The sequence below is a fragment of the Meriones unguiculatus genome, chromosome 16, assembly GCF_030254825.1.
Source record: "Meriones unguiculatus strain TT.TT164.6M chromosome 16, Bangor_MerUng_6.1, whole genome shotgun sequence".
NCBI classification, from domain to species: Eukaryota; Metazoa; Chordata; class Mammalia; order Rodentia; family Muridae; genus Meriones; species Meriones unguiculatus.
The window spans coordinates 17,879,836-17,897,607 of record NC_083363.1 but is presented as its reverse complement, the minus strand read 5'-3'; the positions used below and the strand labels follow the sequence as shown (position 1 = coordinate 17,897,607).

At 46.6% G+C, this 17,772-nt stretch overlaps 1 protein-coding gene and 1 long non-coding RNA gene across 2 annotated transcripts in view; one reads left to right on the top strand and one right to left on the bottom strand.

The window, feature by feature from the left end:
* The window catches only part of Znf365 (zinc finger protein 365), a 26,717-nt gene extending 16,649 nt beyond the window's left edge, over positions 1–10,068 (bottom strand). Inside the window, exons 1-2 of the mRNA XM_021635246.2 lie at positions 9,699–10,068; positions 6,444–7,202 (exon numbers count right to left, since the gene is read on the bottom strand). Of these exons, the coding sequence (XP_021490921.1) occupies positions 6,444–7,189 (746 nt within the window). The 5' untranslated portion in view covers positions 7,190–7,202; positions 9,699–10,068. The remainder of the gene's footprint in view (positions 1–6,443; positions 7,203–9,698) is intronic.
* On the top strand, positions 9,001–17,772 carry LOC132648359 (uncharacterized). Its single transcript, XR_009586747.1, has 3 exons — positions 9,001–9,424; positions 11,956–12,257; positions 17,288–17,772. It is a non-coding gene; the product is annotated as an uncharacterized LOC132648359 (long non-coding RNA).

The following is a 17,772-nucleotide window of genomic DNA, read 5'->3' as shown; positions in this document are numbered from 1 at the left end:
AAGCACATTGCTTACTACTGTACGAGCAGACCCTAAAACAAAACCTAACACTCATCAGGCTCTCTGGAAATATCCATCTCCTGCAGGGGCTGAGAACCCAGCAAGTGACAGAGAAAAGAGGGAAAGAGAATCTACCTACTTTAGCTTACAGAGCACAAAATAAAAATCGTAGTTGGAATCTTATGAAAGAAGGGGGAGATAGAAAGACCTGGAGGGGACAAGAGCTCTACAAGGAGACCAACAGAACCAAAAAATCTAGGCCCAGGGGTCTTTTCTGAGACTGATACTCCAACCAAGGACCATGCATGGAGATAACCTAGAACCCCTGCTCAGATGTAGCCCATGGCAGCTCAGTGTCCAAGTGAGTTCCTTAGTAATGGGAATGGGGGCTGTCTCTGACATGAACTCAGTGGCAAGCTCTTCGATCATCTCCCCCTGAGGAGGGGGCAGCCTTCCCAGGTCACAGAAGAAGACAATGCAGCCAGTCCTGATGAGACCTGATAGGCTAGGGTCAGATGGAAGGCGGGGAGGACCTCCCCTATCAGTGGACTTGGAGAGGGGCATGTGAAGAGATGAGAGAGGGGAGGGTGGGATTGGGAGGGAATGAGGAAGGGGGCTACAGCTGGGATACAAAATGAATAAGCTGTAATTAATATAAAAATTTAAAATTTAAATTTAAAAAACCATAATTGGAATCAGAGGTCCCTCACCTCTATCCAAAGGCTCACAATGGCATATGCCCCACCATGACTGGGTGAGCACATCTGGAGAGCCAAGCTGAAAGCTCAGAGCTGGGTGTTTCAGAAGCTTAGCATCATGACCCTGCGATGAAAGTGCCAGGTTCCTGTTCCCAACACCTCCGATGCCAGCTGACATTCTCTTTAATCACATCAGAAAAAAAAAATAGATGATGTCACCATAGCAGCCGTCTCAAAATAGCTGAGAAGCAAGCTATTCCAAAATGGGCCATGCTTGGGATTATATAAGACCCGGGTAAGTCTCACATCATCAGAAGCCTAGCAAGGACACAGTGAGCCTCGGCAGGGAGATGGGGCAACTGGGTTTCGAGTTCAGTGACAGAAGCTGTTCCTCGGCAAGTCACTCCCTGGCTCTCAGCCTTTTTTTTTCCCTCTTCTTCTTCTTCTTCTTCTTCTTCTTCTTCTTCTTCTTCTTCTTCTTCTTCTTCTTCTTCTTCTTCTTCTCCTCCTCCTCCTCCTCCTCCTCCTCCTCCTCCTCCTCCTCCTCCTCCTCCTCCTCCTCCTCCTCTTCTTCTGCTTCTTCTGCTTCTTCAACTGAAAAACCCTGGGTCCCCCTGAAAGAGGTGCGGTGTGCCTTCTAGTTCCAAAACCACCAACCACAGGAGGTACTTGCAGCCTTTCAGACTTTCAGTGAAAACTCCCCCCCCCCCCCCCGCCTACCACAGCAAAACATGCTTCCTCTTCTTTCCCCTCTCATGGCCTCTCCAGGTGGAAGGGTCTAGTCTTTAACATCTGATCAATTTGAAGTTGTGGCCTCCACTCAGGCACTGGTTTAAGCTACCATGCAGCCATTTGTTGGGGCACATGCCTAAAATACCAGCTTATGGAGGCTGAATCTACTCAACAGAGCCCTGAGGAAAAAAATAGACTAGGCGACGGGGAAAACTGAAGAGACACCCCAGTCAGTACAGTGCTTGCCTTGCAAACAGAAGAACCTGAATTTGATCCCCCGAATTTTAAAAATTGATCCCCCCCACTTTTTACAAGTAGGGGTACTTGGTTGTAATTAGGGGGAAGAAAAGGAGAATCCCATAGCTTTCTGGCCAGTCAGCCTAGCCTATTTGACAGGTTCCAGACCAGGAAGGGATGTCTTAAAAACAGTGTCCAAAGAACAACAGTACAATTGCATACACTCTCTCTCTCTCTCTCTCTCTCTCTCTCTCTCTCTCTCACACACACACACACACACACACACTCTCTATGTAACAAATCCCTGCCCCCGTGTTTGTACAGGGTATGCTTATGGGTTATACTTTATGCTTTCTGCATGTATGTGGTGAGGGAAAATAAGGATTTGATGCTCTCCAGACATTCCTAGCCCCACCCTGGGCACATCAAAGATAGCCTAGTAGCCTTATTACAAGTTTACAGGCTGAAGGCGTGTAATCAATTTGGTGTTACTAAATTACCAAGAAACCAACCGAGGGACTATCTAACTCCATCGTTCTGGTTAGGGATCCCTTACTGCAAGGTGGCCTGGATTGATTTACCAGATTAGAGAAAGTGTTACCCAGCAGCCCTCACTGCTTGTCAATAAGTAAAGCAGCTCTCATGGGGCTTTTAAAGTCACACTGACTTTGTAAAGAGGACGAGCAAATCCTTTTTTTTTTTTTTTTTTTTTCAGATTTGCACTGCAGAGCCTACGGATATCTTGCCAAGAAGACCCGAGACAATGGTGCGAAAGATAACCAAGTCTAAGTCGCCTTCTCCGCTAAGGACTGTGTCATCGCTGTAAACCGAGTGGACGCAGCCTCAGAGGACTCTGGGGCTTTGTCTGGTTTGGTTTTCAGTTTGCTCATTCTAAAGCCCAGGCTGGCCCGGAACTCAATTTGCAGCTCAATGTTCTCATTTGCCTTCCGTTGCTGTGGTAAAATACTTCGATCAAAAGCACCTTTGGTGAGGAACAGGTTTATTCCCATTCACAATTCTGGGTCAAAGTTCATCACTGAGGGAAATCAAGGCAGAACTCAAGACAGAATTTTGAGGTCAGGCCTGCTTATACCAGCCTCTCCTTCAAAAAATGAACTCAATTCACTGCCATAGAAGTATGGCGGGAACCACGGAGGGTGCTGCTTCCTGGCAGGCAGGTTTATCCTCAGCAATCCTGAGCTCAGCTATAATGTAGTTCGGGTCTCCTTCCTAGGGAATGGTGCCACCCACAGTGAGCTAGGCCCTCATTCATCAATTAACAATAAAAACCATCACACAGACACACCTAGAGGCCAACCTGATATAAACAAACAATCACTCATTTGAGACTCCCTTCCCAGATAATTCTAGAGTGTCGAAGGTTGACAGTTAAAGCTAACCAGCGCACCTGGCCTTGAAGTTTTAGAGGCAATCCTTAGCCTTGGCCTTCCAAGTACTAAGACTACAGGATATGTCACCACGTCCACCTTTCCCTGGAGCCATTCATTTCAGTTTCAGTGAAAGGTATTTTTAAAGCTAAATGCATTTGTCTTTTTTTTATGTGTTTGTTTGTGTTGACCAAATCTGCTCTCTGGATGTTAACGTTAACCCGGATTTAAATGAATCTCAAATGGGACAGTAACAACCTTATATGCTCTCAGAATTGAACTTTCAGCCTTGAACCCTAGAGCCTGGAGAACTCACAAAGGGACATTTATTAGGAATTATCTAGAAGTTTCTTTGGCTGAGAGGGGGTCTTTCCCATCAGAAATGCCACATCTCTGGGAGGTATAGTCCTCTGAGGGAATGGTGACATGGGAAGGAACCCAATCAGGCAAACACAATCAAGCCAACTTAGTTGGGATACACTAATGTGGTTGATAGACAGCTGTCTCTGTGTTTCCATTCAGATGGCAGAGATGGTGTAGGCAGGGCAGGGGCCAGGCTCTGCAGATACCAAGGGACAGAGGGCACTGTCTTTGTCTTTGTTGCACTAGGACCAAGAGACCCAGTGTCCTTCCTGGGAACAAGATCCTTTCAGTTCCAACTCATGTACAGAGAATGTATTTATTTAAGGCCTGAATACAGAAACTGCCAAGATGGCCCCAAATGGAGGCTTAGAAAAATGATGTCTTTATATTAGAAAGTTTAAAGCGAGTTCTATTTTTATTCCAAGTGGGTTTTTTCTTTTACCTTAAACTAAATACGCCTTTTTTATTCTATCAACCCAAACATGACATTAAAAATAAATAAATAAAAATCAATGACGGCAAAGCCGTAGCTCAGGAGCCACGTGCATGTTTATCCAAATGACATAAATTCCAGACAATAAACAAATGCCAGATTATAACTCACACAAAGATATAATGAGTTAAATATCCTGTCCCAGGATATTTTGTCCTAGAAAACTGGCGCATTCAATGGTGTATTGGTTGAAACAACCACACTATAGCTATGCCAAGGAATATCATGTGCCACCAGTCTGCAGGAATGGCAGAGCTCTGTTTACTGTGCAAAAGACACCAGAGAAGCATGCCATGTGAAAGCATCAACAGCTCTCTAAAGTCAAAGGGCACAGCGGTGTGTGTCAGGATGCTGTCAGGAGTGTGTCCTTGAGTTACAATGGATGTGTGAACGTGAGATAGGTCTGGAGTGGGGGTGGGGGGTATGTGCTGTCTCCAGAAAAAAAAAAAAGAAAAAAAAACTATCCCTATCAATGCACAGATGGATCACATTTGCTTCTTAATTAATTAATTAGTTAATTAATGTTGAGAAAGAATCGCATAAAGCCTAGGCTGGCCTTCAATTTCCAGTGGAGCTGAGGATAACTTTGAACTCCTGGTCTTCCTGCCTTCCCTCCATAAGGCTAGATTACAGGACTACAGGCGCGCACCATAATAGTTTTATGAGTGCCGGAGGCCAAACCTAAGGCTTTGGGCATACTAGGCAAACATTCTGCCGAAGGAGTACATTCCCAGCCCTTAACCCACTCTTTCAGATCACTGGCTGAGTTCACCATCTCCAATGAAAGTGAATCCTTGACAAGAACAGATACCTGACCACGTGAATACTTTTCTATTAGGCGCCATTCCACCATCTACGCAGCCACTACCCATAAACCCACATCCGCTCCTATTTACACTATGAGCAAATTGTAAAACATAAAGAGAAATAAATGCATTAATTTGTAGCCCTTTTAATTTACTGCTTTTAAGTCAAACAAAGACACTGGGGAGTTAGTCTAGGCTTTTCTCTACTCTTACAAACATTGCTATCTACCGTCTCCAGCACTGCCGGTCTCCTCTGTGGATCCTGCTAGGAAGCACCGGCGGCCAAAGCACCACAACAAAAATGATGCCTTCATTAGAGACCATTTTATCCTAAGAACAAAGAAAGTCAGTAGCATTGATGCTTAATCTGGGTTTGTCAACAGGATAGGATTTGGAATCACCATGAAACACACTTCATGCTGTATCCATGACAGTATTTCCAGCAAGTTTTAACTGAGCTGCTGTCCTAGTTCCCTTTCTGCCGCTGTGACTTTTATAAAGCAACTTAAGAGAGGAAGGACTTATTTAGATCACAATTCCAGTTCACAGTCCACCATATCAAGACAGTAGTGGTAACTTGAAGCAGCTAGTCATAGCCATAGTCAAGAGCAGAGAGAAAAATGGATGCATGCATACCTAGCCTCCTGTGTTCAGCCTCCCTACCACACCCACACACACTTACTACAGTCTGTGATGCCCTGAATAGGGAATGGGGTCACCCGAAGTGGGCCGGGTTCTCCCACATCAGTTAATGTAGTTGAAACAATCCCCCACAGACATGCCCACCAGCCAACCTCACTGAGGTGAATTTAAAATTGTAGTCACTTCACAATTAAAATTAATCACAGTCAGCAAGACTAATTAACTATGAGCGACACAATCGCATGGGCTGGGGTCCAGGACTGAGTGAAAAGGAGAAAACAAACGGAGCACCAGCATTCCGCTCTCTTTCTCTCTCTCTGCTTCCTGATTAGGATGTGCAATGTAACCAGTCTTGACGCCATGACTTCCCTGCCATGATGAACTATGCCCTCTAACTGTGAGCCAGAATAAACCCTTCCTTAAATTATTTTCCTCAGACATGTTGTCACAGCAGTGTACAAAGCAGCTTTCAAAGTCATCCCTACTACGCAATCTCTAAAATGTCTAGCGTGATCTAAAAGTACCTAGACATCCCTTCAATGGGGACATAAATATCCAGTGACAGCAGATGAAGTTCCCTTTAGCATTTAGTTTTTCTGGACAGTCTACCTACTGCAACTTAAGAAAGAAAAGTCTGTTCAACTTGGAGCATATTTTAACACTAGAATGAGACATCACCTCTTGTCCTTGACTATGTAATCTACACACACAGTGGCGGAATGGTTCTCCCAGCATATTATTCTGCCTTCCCATTGAACGTAATACTCGCACGCTGACGGCAGGTTTATGGACAGGCTGTGTTACCATGCTCTCTGACACCCCCCCCCCATGGGACAGTTTCCAAAGTAGCCAGGAGTGAGACATTAATTAGGTTAACACCGCCATGCTGGCCACCATATCCAAGGAAGGTGAATGACAGCAAAGCTTCCTGACTCCTGGTCCCAGCGAACCAGTGAGGAAGGCTGCCAAGACGCTTGCAGATAACGCACAGCGAACCTCGCTGAACATCTGCTTGTCCCTTGGGGAGGGGGCAGGGCCCCCCACCCCCCAGCACGGGTTAGCATCGAGGTTCAGCAGCACTTACTCCTCTTTCCTCAGGAGCTCCTCCTCGGATTCTGTCAGGCGCTGCTTCAGCACCGCGATCATTTCCACAGCCACGTCCACCTGTCTGTTCAGGGCCCGCTCTCGCCTCTGAACCTCCTGCTTCTTCTGCGTCAGCTGCACAAAGGCCGCCCGCACTTCCAGCAGTTCGGCTGTCTTCTGGGCCAGCTCTTTGGTGAGTTTATCGATTCTCTTCTCGATGGTCCTGTCCACGGCCTCTACCATGCGATTGAACTTCTCTCTGACGTGAGCCTCGAAAGCCGCTTTGGTGTCTTGGGTGGGGAGCCCAGGGCTCGATCGGGGAGCATCCAGGGAGTCGGCCCGAATGTCCACAGCTGTGTAGGTCTGCACATAGGACACGGGCCTCTCCGCCACCATCTCGAAGGGTTTCGGGTCCTTGGAGTGCCCGTGGGAGATGCTGTACAAATTAACATAGCTCGGCTTCTGTTTGGCCACCTTGGCGTGGCCACGAAGCACTTTTCCCTGTTTCTGGAGTTCTGAGGGCCGGGCTAGCTCCGCATCTTTGAGCGAAGGCAGGAGGCTGCATTTTGTCAGGAGGGTCCGCTCCTCGTAGCTGTGACTGAATTCCAGATGGGCCCTCAAGGACGACAAGCTTCTAAATCTGGTATGGTCTCCACACCTCGGGCAGCGGAACGGCAGGCACACAGCAACATTCTCCAGAGAGTCCTGCCAACGGTACCGGCTCTCCTCAAAAGTCGTCTGTTGCATCCCTCTGAAAGTCCTGGGAGGAGGAGAAGACCCCAGTTTACACGTCTGTCAAAAGCTACTGAGATGACACTGGCTGGCAATGATGGCTGCCTTTGGTGGCTTTTTTGTTTTTAATCAGCTTTTTTAAAATGAGCCAAGTAAGGGATTTCCTTGTGGTCCTTTCAGGCTTGCTTTGTTCATATCGGACCTCTTCCCCAGTGCCCTCACACATCTCTGTCTGCCTGTCCAGATGTTTCCCCTTCCTCCCATCCCAATATCCACCTCCACGATCAAGTCACATTCTATTAGTCTCCTGTCTCTTTCCTCGTGACAACCTTTTATCCTGCTCTCTTCTTTCATGACCTGCACCCACTCAAGCAAGTGCAAATGCACACACACACATACCCACACAACTTAAATTCTAAGATCCTTGTTCGAGAGAAAGCGTAACACTTGTCTTCTGAGTCTCGCTTATTTCATGTATCACAGTGCCCAGTCCCATTCGTTTTTTCCTGCAAAACACCACGCCTTCATCTTTTTTAACAGCTGAATAAAATTCCATTTTGTGTTTGTACTGTATTTTCCTTACCCACGCTTCTGTTGGTGGGCACCTAGTTTGGCTGGAATGCTTAGCTACCATGAACAGGGCAGCAATAAGAATGGATGAGCAAGTATCTCTGTAGTAGAATAGAGAGCCCTTTGGGGATATGCCCAGGAGTGGTATAGCTGGGTCATATGATATTCTATTTTTAGTTTCCTGAGAAATCTCCATGCTCATTTCCATAGTGACTACACCAGTTCGGGCTTCTTGGTTTGAAGCAACTATCACAAACAGTATTTAATACTGAGTTTTACAGTGAAATCAAAACGTAAGCCCCTTTGCCAAATGCAGCCACATTCACTCTCTTCTGTGCTGTCTGCTGCTTCTGCTGCAAAGTATCACTTCAGGTGGGATACAGATGCCAGGGCCTGCAGCGGCAGAAGCGTTCATAATCCAACGCCAGCCTAGCTTAGCAGGGGTAGCTAACGCTCTTATGGGGATGAAAAAAAAAAATCTAGAGCAAAGGGGGTGAAATAATAAGCCCCAGGTATGGGGGAAAGAGGTTCAGTCCTCCTGAATTTGGAATGTACTTGGAAAGGTGTCCCAGGTGAATATAAAACCTGGGGAGGGTCACATGCATTGTCAAGATAGGTTTGAAGAGCGCAAGCTTGGCAATCTTTTCTCAAGTTTGGGGAGAGGTGGCTCAAGCTAAGCACAGTGGCTTCGACCACGCCATGAGCTGACAACATTTCAACCTCACATTTTTCTTAGTATTTTTTCTTTATCTTTAATAAGTAGCATTCCTTATTTGCTCTCTGCATGTGTGTGTATGTGGGGGGGGGGGACTGAGGACAACTTGTGTAAACGTGTTCTCTCCTTCTACCATGTGTGTGTGTCCTGGGGACTGAACTCAGGTCATCAGGCTTGGTGACACACGGCCTTACCTGCTGAGCCATCTTGTCTGCTCAGAATTTTAATGTTTTTAATTCCTGGTGTGAAGACATCAATCAGAGCGTTACCCTAACACTTGGACACGACTGAGATCTGGAAATGCCGTGTGTCGGATATCATTTGATATAAACAGGGCCATGGTAATATATTGATATAAACAGGTCCTACGGTAACAGAACGTTCCGAGTGGATTTGCCTTGCCTCCGACGCCGGTTTTAGCAAGACACCTTCTAGAGTGTTGGAACCAGGCGGGGCGTCCGCATAGCTCCTCCAAAAACCGGAAGTTCTTGTTGCCTTTGCGTGTGTGTCACCTTTGCCCTGGCAACAGATGGCTGTTAAAACCCAATTTTGCAAGGGTCTCCAGTACTTATTTCCTGAAAGAATGGAAACGGAGCACGGGTTCCCACGGGGAAGGAGCCCAGATAGCATCTTAGGGTGAAGAGGCTGAGTTACACCCTTGACTGCCTCCAGAAGCTGAGATGGAAATGGTGCCTAGTCTTCCGCTAGGCAGGCATATTTCTCAGGTTACTAAGTCACCGGACCCCAGCAAAGGGGAACCTTCTTGTGCTGCTCCGGGATGTTTAATAGGGTGCAAACCCTGGCCCAGCCCAGGGCTGAAGACTCTGGCAAGGGGCGCAGGGATAGGAAGAGAAGATTCTGGAGCGGCAGTGGGAAGGGAGGCATGTTTGCATGGGGGAGATGGGATAAACCGCGCATCCCACAGCACCAGGCTTTCACCCGCCCAGCAGAAACCCGGAGCACAGGTTAGCAAAAAAGGGTTGCGATTTCCTGTGCAGAGCTGGGCAGGCTGGGCAGCCCCTGCCTGGGGTCCTCGCTTCCATACGCCCCCACCCAGCCTCCCACCCCGCTCCCGCTGGTGACTGCGTGCATCCATGCTCACGCGAGTTCGTGCAGGTGGCCGCGGGGAAGCCGGCTGTCCCGACTCCCCGCGACGCTGCGCAGCCGGGACCCCCTCCCCGCGTGTCCGCGGTGAGGCGGGAGGGGCGCGGGCGCACGGCTCCAGCCGAGCCCACTTACCCGACTTGTTGCTGCCGCCGCAGCCACCGGTGCTGATGCTGGGGGAGCCGCGCGCGAGCGGTTTTCAGCAGAGCCGTAAATCAGGCTGAGCCGGGTCGGCTCCCACGCGGGACGAGCGGCGACCGGGGCGGAGCGTGGCGCGGGCGGGACACGGGGGCGGCGCCCGGGGTCGCGAGGCTGGAGCTCCCGGCCCCGGGCGGCCACCCCTGGGCCCACCCCATCTGGGCCCCTCTAGCGGGAGATCGTGGGCCTTTCCCTCAATCCGGCTCAGGATTCCGCTGACATCACAGGGAGGGATGCAGGATGATCCCTGGGGAGGGAGGCGGGGACACGTGCCAGCCTTGCCCAGCTGAGATGCTGCAGGCCCAGGCAAGTGCTTCCCAGTTGCGGGGGGACAGGGAAAGTGGGCTTGAAGATGGAGCCTGGCTGGCCAGCCCCTGCAAAGAGCTGCCAGCAGGAAGGGCCTGCTGTTTGTGTTTTAACTTCATCCAGGCAATCTGGCAAGGAGACACCACAGGACTGGCAAACTCCAGCCCTGGAAGGTAGTGCCTGGGAGTTAGGTTAAACAGACCTCAGGCTAGTAAAAGCGCAGAAGTTAACCCACACTTAAATGCAGCACCCTGAGGCCTTCTCTCTGAGGGGATGCTCCCCTCAACACCAGCTCCTGAGAAGCGTCATTTCTTAATGAAGTTTCAGCTGGTTGGGGTTTTTATGTTTTATTTTGCCTGCACTGAGAGGCCAGAGAGGTGGCTCAGCAAGCTCAGAGCATCTAGTACTCTTGCAGAGGACCAACACTGGCAAAAATCAGCTACTGTGGTCAACATTATTTCGTCGATACTTACTAATAATTCGATGAGAGGTGCCTGCGTGCCTTAAAAATTCAGAGAAGCAGAAGCAAACCGGCGCTCCCACAAAATGGGTGTTGGCAGCTGCGCTGTGGCCTGCTCTCTTGGAAAATTTTATGCTTCATTAGGTAACTGTTCTAGGTGACTCTTTAAAGGGCATTTATTCCAATGATTTATTAAGCTAAAAAAAATAATAAAAAGAGTTCTAGCCAGAGGATGCATACAGCCAAGAGTGTGAGTGTAGTGGTCTTCTTGATGCAGAGTGTGATCTGGGGGGTTGCGGGAGACCAAGGTCTAGGGCTCAGCCCTCACCCAAGAACAAGACAACTGTTCACCTTTCTTGGTCCTGAAGTATCTCCACTTCAAATGAAAGCATGCCGACTTTACGGGGCTTTTTTTTTTCTAACGATAGCATAAATATTATCAAATTCTTCATCAAACTGTATGTTATGTAGAGCAATACAATTTCCAATTAAATAACACCCTGATAGAACTATTTGATATAGTTTTAAATAGAAATAAAGAGGGGAAATCTTTTCAGGTTAAAAAAAGAAAACCTCTCCCTCATGAGTAAATGTATAAAATAAATAAGTAGGCCAATGTGACGGATGTCAGTGACAGGCCGTGAGTGCTTCATGTTGTCCTAAGGGTCAGCAACTCTGAAATAAAGCCAGCTTCCACAGCCTCAAGGGAATAAGGCATGTTAGATCCTTCCGGATGCATTTAAAGGTCTTGCTACTTCCATATCCAAAAGTTGAATTAGCAGATCCACAAGGAAAGGGAAAAAAAAAAAAATGACAGACTTGAAACACAAAAACAACTTTGTATCCTCTTTCATGACTTATGTCCTTCTGCCTGTATCCCATCCTGCCTAATTGATAGTATGGCCTTGGTTGGGAGGTAGTCAAAAGAAAAGAATAAATGCCTTGGGGAACTGTGAGAGAGGCTCCAGGGAAGGAGGTGGGGAAGCCCTTTGTTCCCCTCCTCTCCTCGCTTAGGTGCATTTTGTTTCCTGGATTGTTCTTGGATGTGATTTTTTTCCTCCTGTGACAAACACATTCGATTTTAAGACATATTTATTCTTGTCGGATGTCAGAACATAGCTGTAGAACACAATGTGGTCACTGGACCCTGAATCTGGATACGGCCTTCTTCCTTGTTTTCATGCTTTCCCAGATACAATCTATACTTTGTGCCAGGCAATTGTGTTTAAATCGGTCTATCCTGAGAAAGTTCTGGGACAGTTAGCGTTAATAGTTAGCGTGTGCCTAGTGGCATTTATTTACCTGTTTTTCTGAACTCAAACACCCCTCTGTAGATCATTGTTTTGTTTCATTTGTGTGTGAAAGTACACTGAAACTGAAGTAAAGCTGTCTACAGCACTAGACTATAGTTCACCCCATTTTTTTCAGGTCCTCAGATGCCAGCTCTAACACCTACTTCTGAAGAAGAACATCTGGTTTATTTCTGGTTTAGTTTGGGTCACTTTGCTTAATAGACTTTCCAGGCCCACCCGTTTCCCTGCAAATGTCGTGATGTCACTTTCTTTACAGCTGAACAATATTGAATCATGTATGTGTGCTACCTTCTTCGTATGCTTCACCAGACATCCAGACTGGTTCTGTGTCCTTGCTGTCATGAAGAGAGCAGCAATATACATGGATGTACAATGAATTACAACAAAATTTTGCTGGATATGTGTATGATTGTTCAGGTAATATCTGTCTACTGTTACATTCTAAGCCAAATGAGCTGGTGGCCCTATCTTACCAGTACATTTCCAGTACCCGGCACAGTTTTGCCCAGGCTCAGTAAATATTTCTAGAAGTACTCAGTGTTGAACAAATGAGCTCCTTTTCTACACAGAAGAAAGCTGGGGCTCAAAGAAATTAAGTCATTTTTCTGAGGTCGTACTTAGTAAACGCTAGAGCTAGGACTATAAACTGTATTCACTTAATCATTGTCTTCGTCACTTCTCCAGTTTTCGTGAAGAAAAAAAAAATGGTTCCAAGGGGTAAAATCACTTGTCTGTCACTGTATGCCTCATAAATTATAGAATCAGCATTAAAGTTTGTCTTTTAATATTTCACTCATACAGTGCCGTTTTATCCTTCTCTTTACGAGCCTGTGATTAGTGGGGGCTGGAAGGGGAACAGCAAAGCACACAAAAACTATACTGGTTTAAAAGAAATTAAGTAGGAAGTACCTACAGGGCCCGGTATCATCCCTGGCACATGGGGCATACACATGTGCTAACTAAATAATGATCATAACTCACAAATGTACTTATGCTACAATGTATCTTAGTCCGATACACATGGATGTACATAATCAGTGTTTCTTAAACCGGGACCTGTGGGGCTGGAGTGGCAGGAACTTGGCAAAGTCAAGCTGGAGTAGAAGCTTATAGGAGTCAGCTGGCACTCGTGGGCATTTTGACCCTTCTCTTTAGGAATTCTCACGACTACTGAAGTTTGAGAAGCTCCAGTGCTACAATAATGATCAGAGACAAATGCTGGCTGCTCTGTGTTGCCAAGAGAAGATGCTTCAAGGCATGGAGAGAGGCTTGCTTGAGGTCACGCCAGTCATGCACACGAGAATGAGAGATAGACCGGCCTGGGGCTGTTGGAGTCTGACTCTTGAAACCTCCCACTTTTCATTGTCAGGGAAAGGGGGAGATGGGAAATAAAGATGAGTGGAATGAAAACCAGGCAGGGAAGACAGGGAGACAGCAAGAGAGAGACAAAGGGAAAAAGGAAGAAAGGAAGAAGATCAGATGCTTGATACAGTGTCATTCTCTGTCCAATGGGAGCCTGGGCCTTGTCAGGTACTCTCTTTGGAAGTTCGGCCTATCCAGCACCAGTCCATAAGTGATTGCTCCTCCACCAGCAGAAAGTCAGGGCCACATGGGTTCCCAGGCAGAAGAGGAAGAAGCAGAGTCAAAGGAGCTCAGGGATCTGAGCCAGGTGACGAGGGCCCGGGGCAACTTGGGTGAGGCATGACTTAGTTGAGTCCATGGCTGCTTCAAGAACAGCCAGGAAGGAGAGCTGACTAAACAGGCTGACTACCCTCATCAAAAAGCCTCCATACAGCGATTAAACACCAGTCTGCTAGGCATGCCAAATTAAAGGCCGGGAAGGAATCCAGGGCCAGACTCCTGACACTTGCACCGTGACCCCCTGAGCAACAAGGCTCATAAAGTGGCCCAACAGCCATAAACAGGCTGGGCACGATGACGCACACCTTTGATCCCAGCACATGGGAGGCAGAGGCAGGTGGATCTCGGTGAATCTGAGGCCAGCTTGGTCTACAAAGTAAGTTCAGGACAAGGGTATAGACAGAGAAACCCTGTCTCGAACCCCTACCCCAGAAAAAAAAAAGAGTCAGAAACAGCCCTTGAGGGTCGGATAAATCATTTCCCACACATCATGTCTTTAATTATGAAAATTCGCTGCCATCTTTTTTCAAGGAAGTACTGAGGAAAGTTGTTCCACGTGGCCTCAAATGCTCATTTTAGTGGCTTAGATCTCCACAGTCCTATCTTCTTACTCATTGAAAAGCCTGTGTTCATTTTCCCCCCCGCAGTATCACAGTGTACCTACTGTGTGCCAGCATAATTCTCTGAGATCCTTTAAGCTTCAAAGCCATGACTGTAATCTAGCTGCTCTAAAGCCTCCACCAGCATAATCCTCTAGAAAAACCTATTTCTATTACATTTCGTTGTCATGGCAACCACCAAGCAACGCTGTGCAAAGTATCTCAAATGCAGTAGCAGTCCGTTAGCCCTAGTGAATCTGCAGAGAGTAGACCATCCATAAAGGCTGGAAATAGACATCTTTTAGGAAGCTGCACCCTCCCCCACCCCCCACTTCCCACCAACACAAGCGATGTGAGGTACTTGCGTTTCTTGGTGGGGTCTAACATGAGAGGGACGAGAAGATGGGCTAATGTTCCATGTTGTGGGCCTCTACAGAACAGCGCTTGGGCTAAATGTGAAGACCCCGGATCTGATATCCACTGGGCCTCTAGTTAGTTGTGGGAGCTTGGGGGTTAAACTGGGCAACCTTTCTGGGCTTCAGTGTCCTCGCTGGCAAAAGGCAAGGTTTAGTGGACTCTACTGCCATCGGCCTAGGAGATGGCCCTTGTTATCATGCATGTTCATCCCAGTGAGAGCCTGGATGAGTGACCTAGACAAAGCAGAAGGCAGGCAATGGTGGTGGCGGAGTTGTCAGTCAGTAGACAAGTTGGCAGAATTCACTAGACCCCATTTCTCAGGGAACGAGCAGCAGGTATCAAATCCTTCCCACATACCAAGGCTGATTCTAAGTGGTTTTCACATTATGTGCTACTTGGCTTTCCTAACAAGGGTAGGATATCCTTAGTTCAAAATGAGCAAACTCAGCCATAGACAAGTAAAGAACTCACTTTTACAAAGCTAGCACATTATATGGCTAAGATTTGAACCCAGATTCCTTAAATTAAATATATATATGTGTGTGTGTGTGTGTGTGTGTGTGTGTGTGTGTAATGTCGGGATGGAAAGATGGCTCAGCAGCGAGGAACTCTGGCAGAAGACTAGGGTTCTGTCCTCAGCACCCATACTCACACTGGGAAACTCACAACACCTAGGGATCATACACTCTCTTTCTGGCATCTGTAGGCACCCCTACAGACATCTTCACCCACACCCACACACACACCCCAATCCCCCCGCACACAAACAGAGGGGGAGAGGGAGAGAGAAGGATCCCATGGCCTAACAATTATTCTATCATATTTCTGATGCCTGGGTCCTCACCTCGCTCCCTGAGGACATTTGAAAAGTCATCGTTGGGTGTGCGAGATGATGTGGCAATGCCCTAGAAAAGTCCCTGTGTTCCCAGGTCTTCAAGCCCTTTCCTTTCTTGGTAGTTTGTAATATGATGAAAAAAAAAAAAAACAAAAACTTTGAAACACCCCCACCCCCGCCACCCTAAGCAAAATGCTTTCTCTTGTGGAGAAAGCTGGAAAGCATGTTGCTATGTAATAAAATATAGGAAAAGGGATACTGTTAAAGTATGTGGATTGTTAAATAATGAGTTTGAATTATGCAGCTATGTCGAATATGAATTACGGAACTGATATCCTGTCAAAATAAAGCCTGCTTTCTAGGACCTAAAACACATAGGCAATTTCATTCCTATTTTAAGTGGAAATTACCTGTGTTCTTAGATCCAGAAGGGTGAAGAGTATTTTGCTATAGGTAAGAGAGACATGCCTTTGAAAACAAATATACATAGGCTTTTCTCTAGTACAGAAACAAAATGCACAGAATACATTGAGTTGTGATTAACCCACAGCCCAGGAGAACACTGTGAGATGAATCACTTTAACCTTATACTCTAAAGCAGGTGCTGAATGTTTGACTGGGGCTCTTTATATTTTTTTACCCTTTATTGCTGTATTTATTCTGACTAAAAAGATAACAGAACCTCCTCTGGCAGCCCCGCCTCAGTTCAGACCTGGTTTCCTAGGCTGTCTGCAGCAATGTGTTTTACTGGGTATAATACGATGAAAATTAATTCAAGAGGTAATTTCTTTTGAATGTTATTATTGTGGTGTCCTTCCATCTCTCCTTCCTAATCTAATTCTACCCTACATCTAATTTTTCTATTATTTTAAACGTTATTGAAAGCTAACCTTTTGTGTCATAGTTGCCAGTCCCAGTAAGTCTTCACAGCTAGGCAGACCTGTGTAACCAGCAACCAGACCACAAAATACAGCAGTCATTGGGTGGTAGTTATCGGGTAGTGCACACCAGCACTCAGGAGGTGAAGGCAATCGGGGAGTTGGGGCCAGTCTGGGCTGCATAGCAAATTGCCTGTCGGCCTTGTTCATGAAGCAAAAACAAGCAGGAGCCACCACGTAGATTTCGTGGTGCTGGGAATCACACTCGGGGCTTTTGACATACGAGACAAGCCATCTACCAGCTGATCCACATTCCTAGCCCTTCACAGTCGTGTTTAAGACAACTTTTAGGTGTGTGTGTGTGTGTGTGTGTGTGTGTGTGTGTGCGCGTGCGCGGCCTCATGCCAACACATGTGCAGTCATGACACACCATGTGTGTCGTGTGAAGGACAGAGGATAACTTACAGGACTCAATAGTCTCTTTCCACCACACAGGCTCAGACCGTTGCTCACTGAACCATCTTGCCGGCTCCTAAGACGTCCTTATCTAGTCTTTCTGTGCCCTTTAAGAGCTAGTTTCATTTTTCCCATTTAGATCTGCAGTCCATCTGGAATTAAATGTTGAACAATGATATTTGGAAATGGTAAAGATACATTTTAAAATATGGTCAACTCATGTAGCAATTTTGTTGGCAGTATGATTCTTTCCTCTAACATAGCAATGACTTTTCCACAAACCAGGTGACTGCTTATGTATAGGCTTTCTGATTCACTGGTTAGTTAACCCAACTTCATGCTAATCTTGATGCTTTCTTTAAAATGGGGTCTGTTCTCATCAAAAATCTGCCAGCTTTGATTTCCCCCTTTAATTGCCTTGGATATTCTTGGCCCTTTGGTGTTTCAATATGAATTTTAGAATCAGATGTTCCTTATCCAAAATAAAACTCATGATGGCATTTTTGTTGGTTTAATGTTGGATTTATAGGTTGATTGTTAAAGAATTAATTTATATTTAATTAAAGGTAATAGATAATTAATTTATAATTAATTAAAAGTATTAACATCTTTGCCCACCAGAACTAGATGGTGACCCTCTCACCCACTTTCGGATGCAGGATCCAGACAAATCAAACTGAAACCGTCCTTCCTGCCAGCTACCAAGCATAAAGCCAGAAGGTGCTCAGCAGCTTGTTTGGGGAAGAGCTCAACATCCTTATTACAGTAGCTTGAATAAGAAATGTCCCCTATCTTCTCCAACGTTTGGACGTAATCCCCGGTTGATGGCACTATTTGAGGAGGTTTGAGGGGAGGGCCTTGCTAAAGAAAGTGTGTCACTGGAGATGGGCTAGGGAATAAAAAACCTAGCTTGCTTCTAATTTGCTCTCTCTGCTTCATGTTTATGCTTCAAAATGTGAGCCCTCAGCTTTCTGCACCTGCTGCCATGCCTTCTCTTGTTGCCCTTACCATCATGGGCTCTAACCCTCAGGGACCTGCCACTATGCCTGCCTTTCGCTGTCCTTACTGTCATAGACTCTAACCCTCAAGGACCATAAGCCCAAATA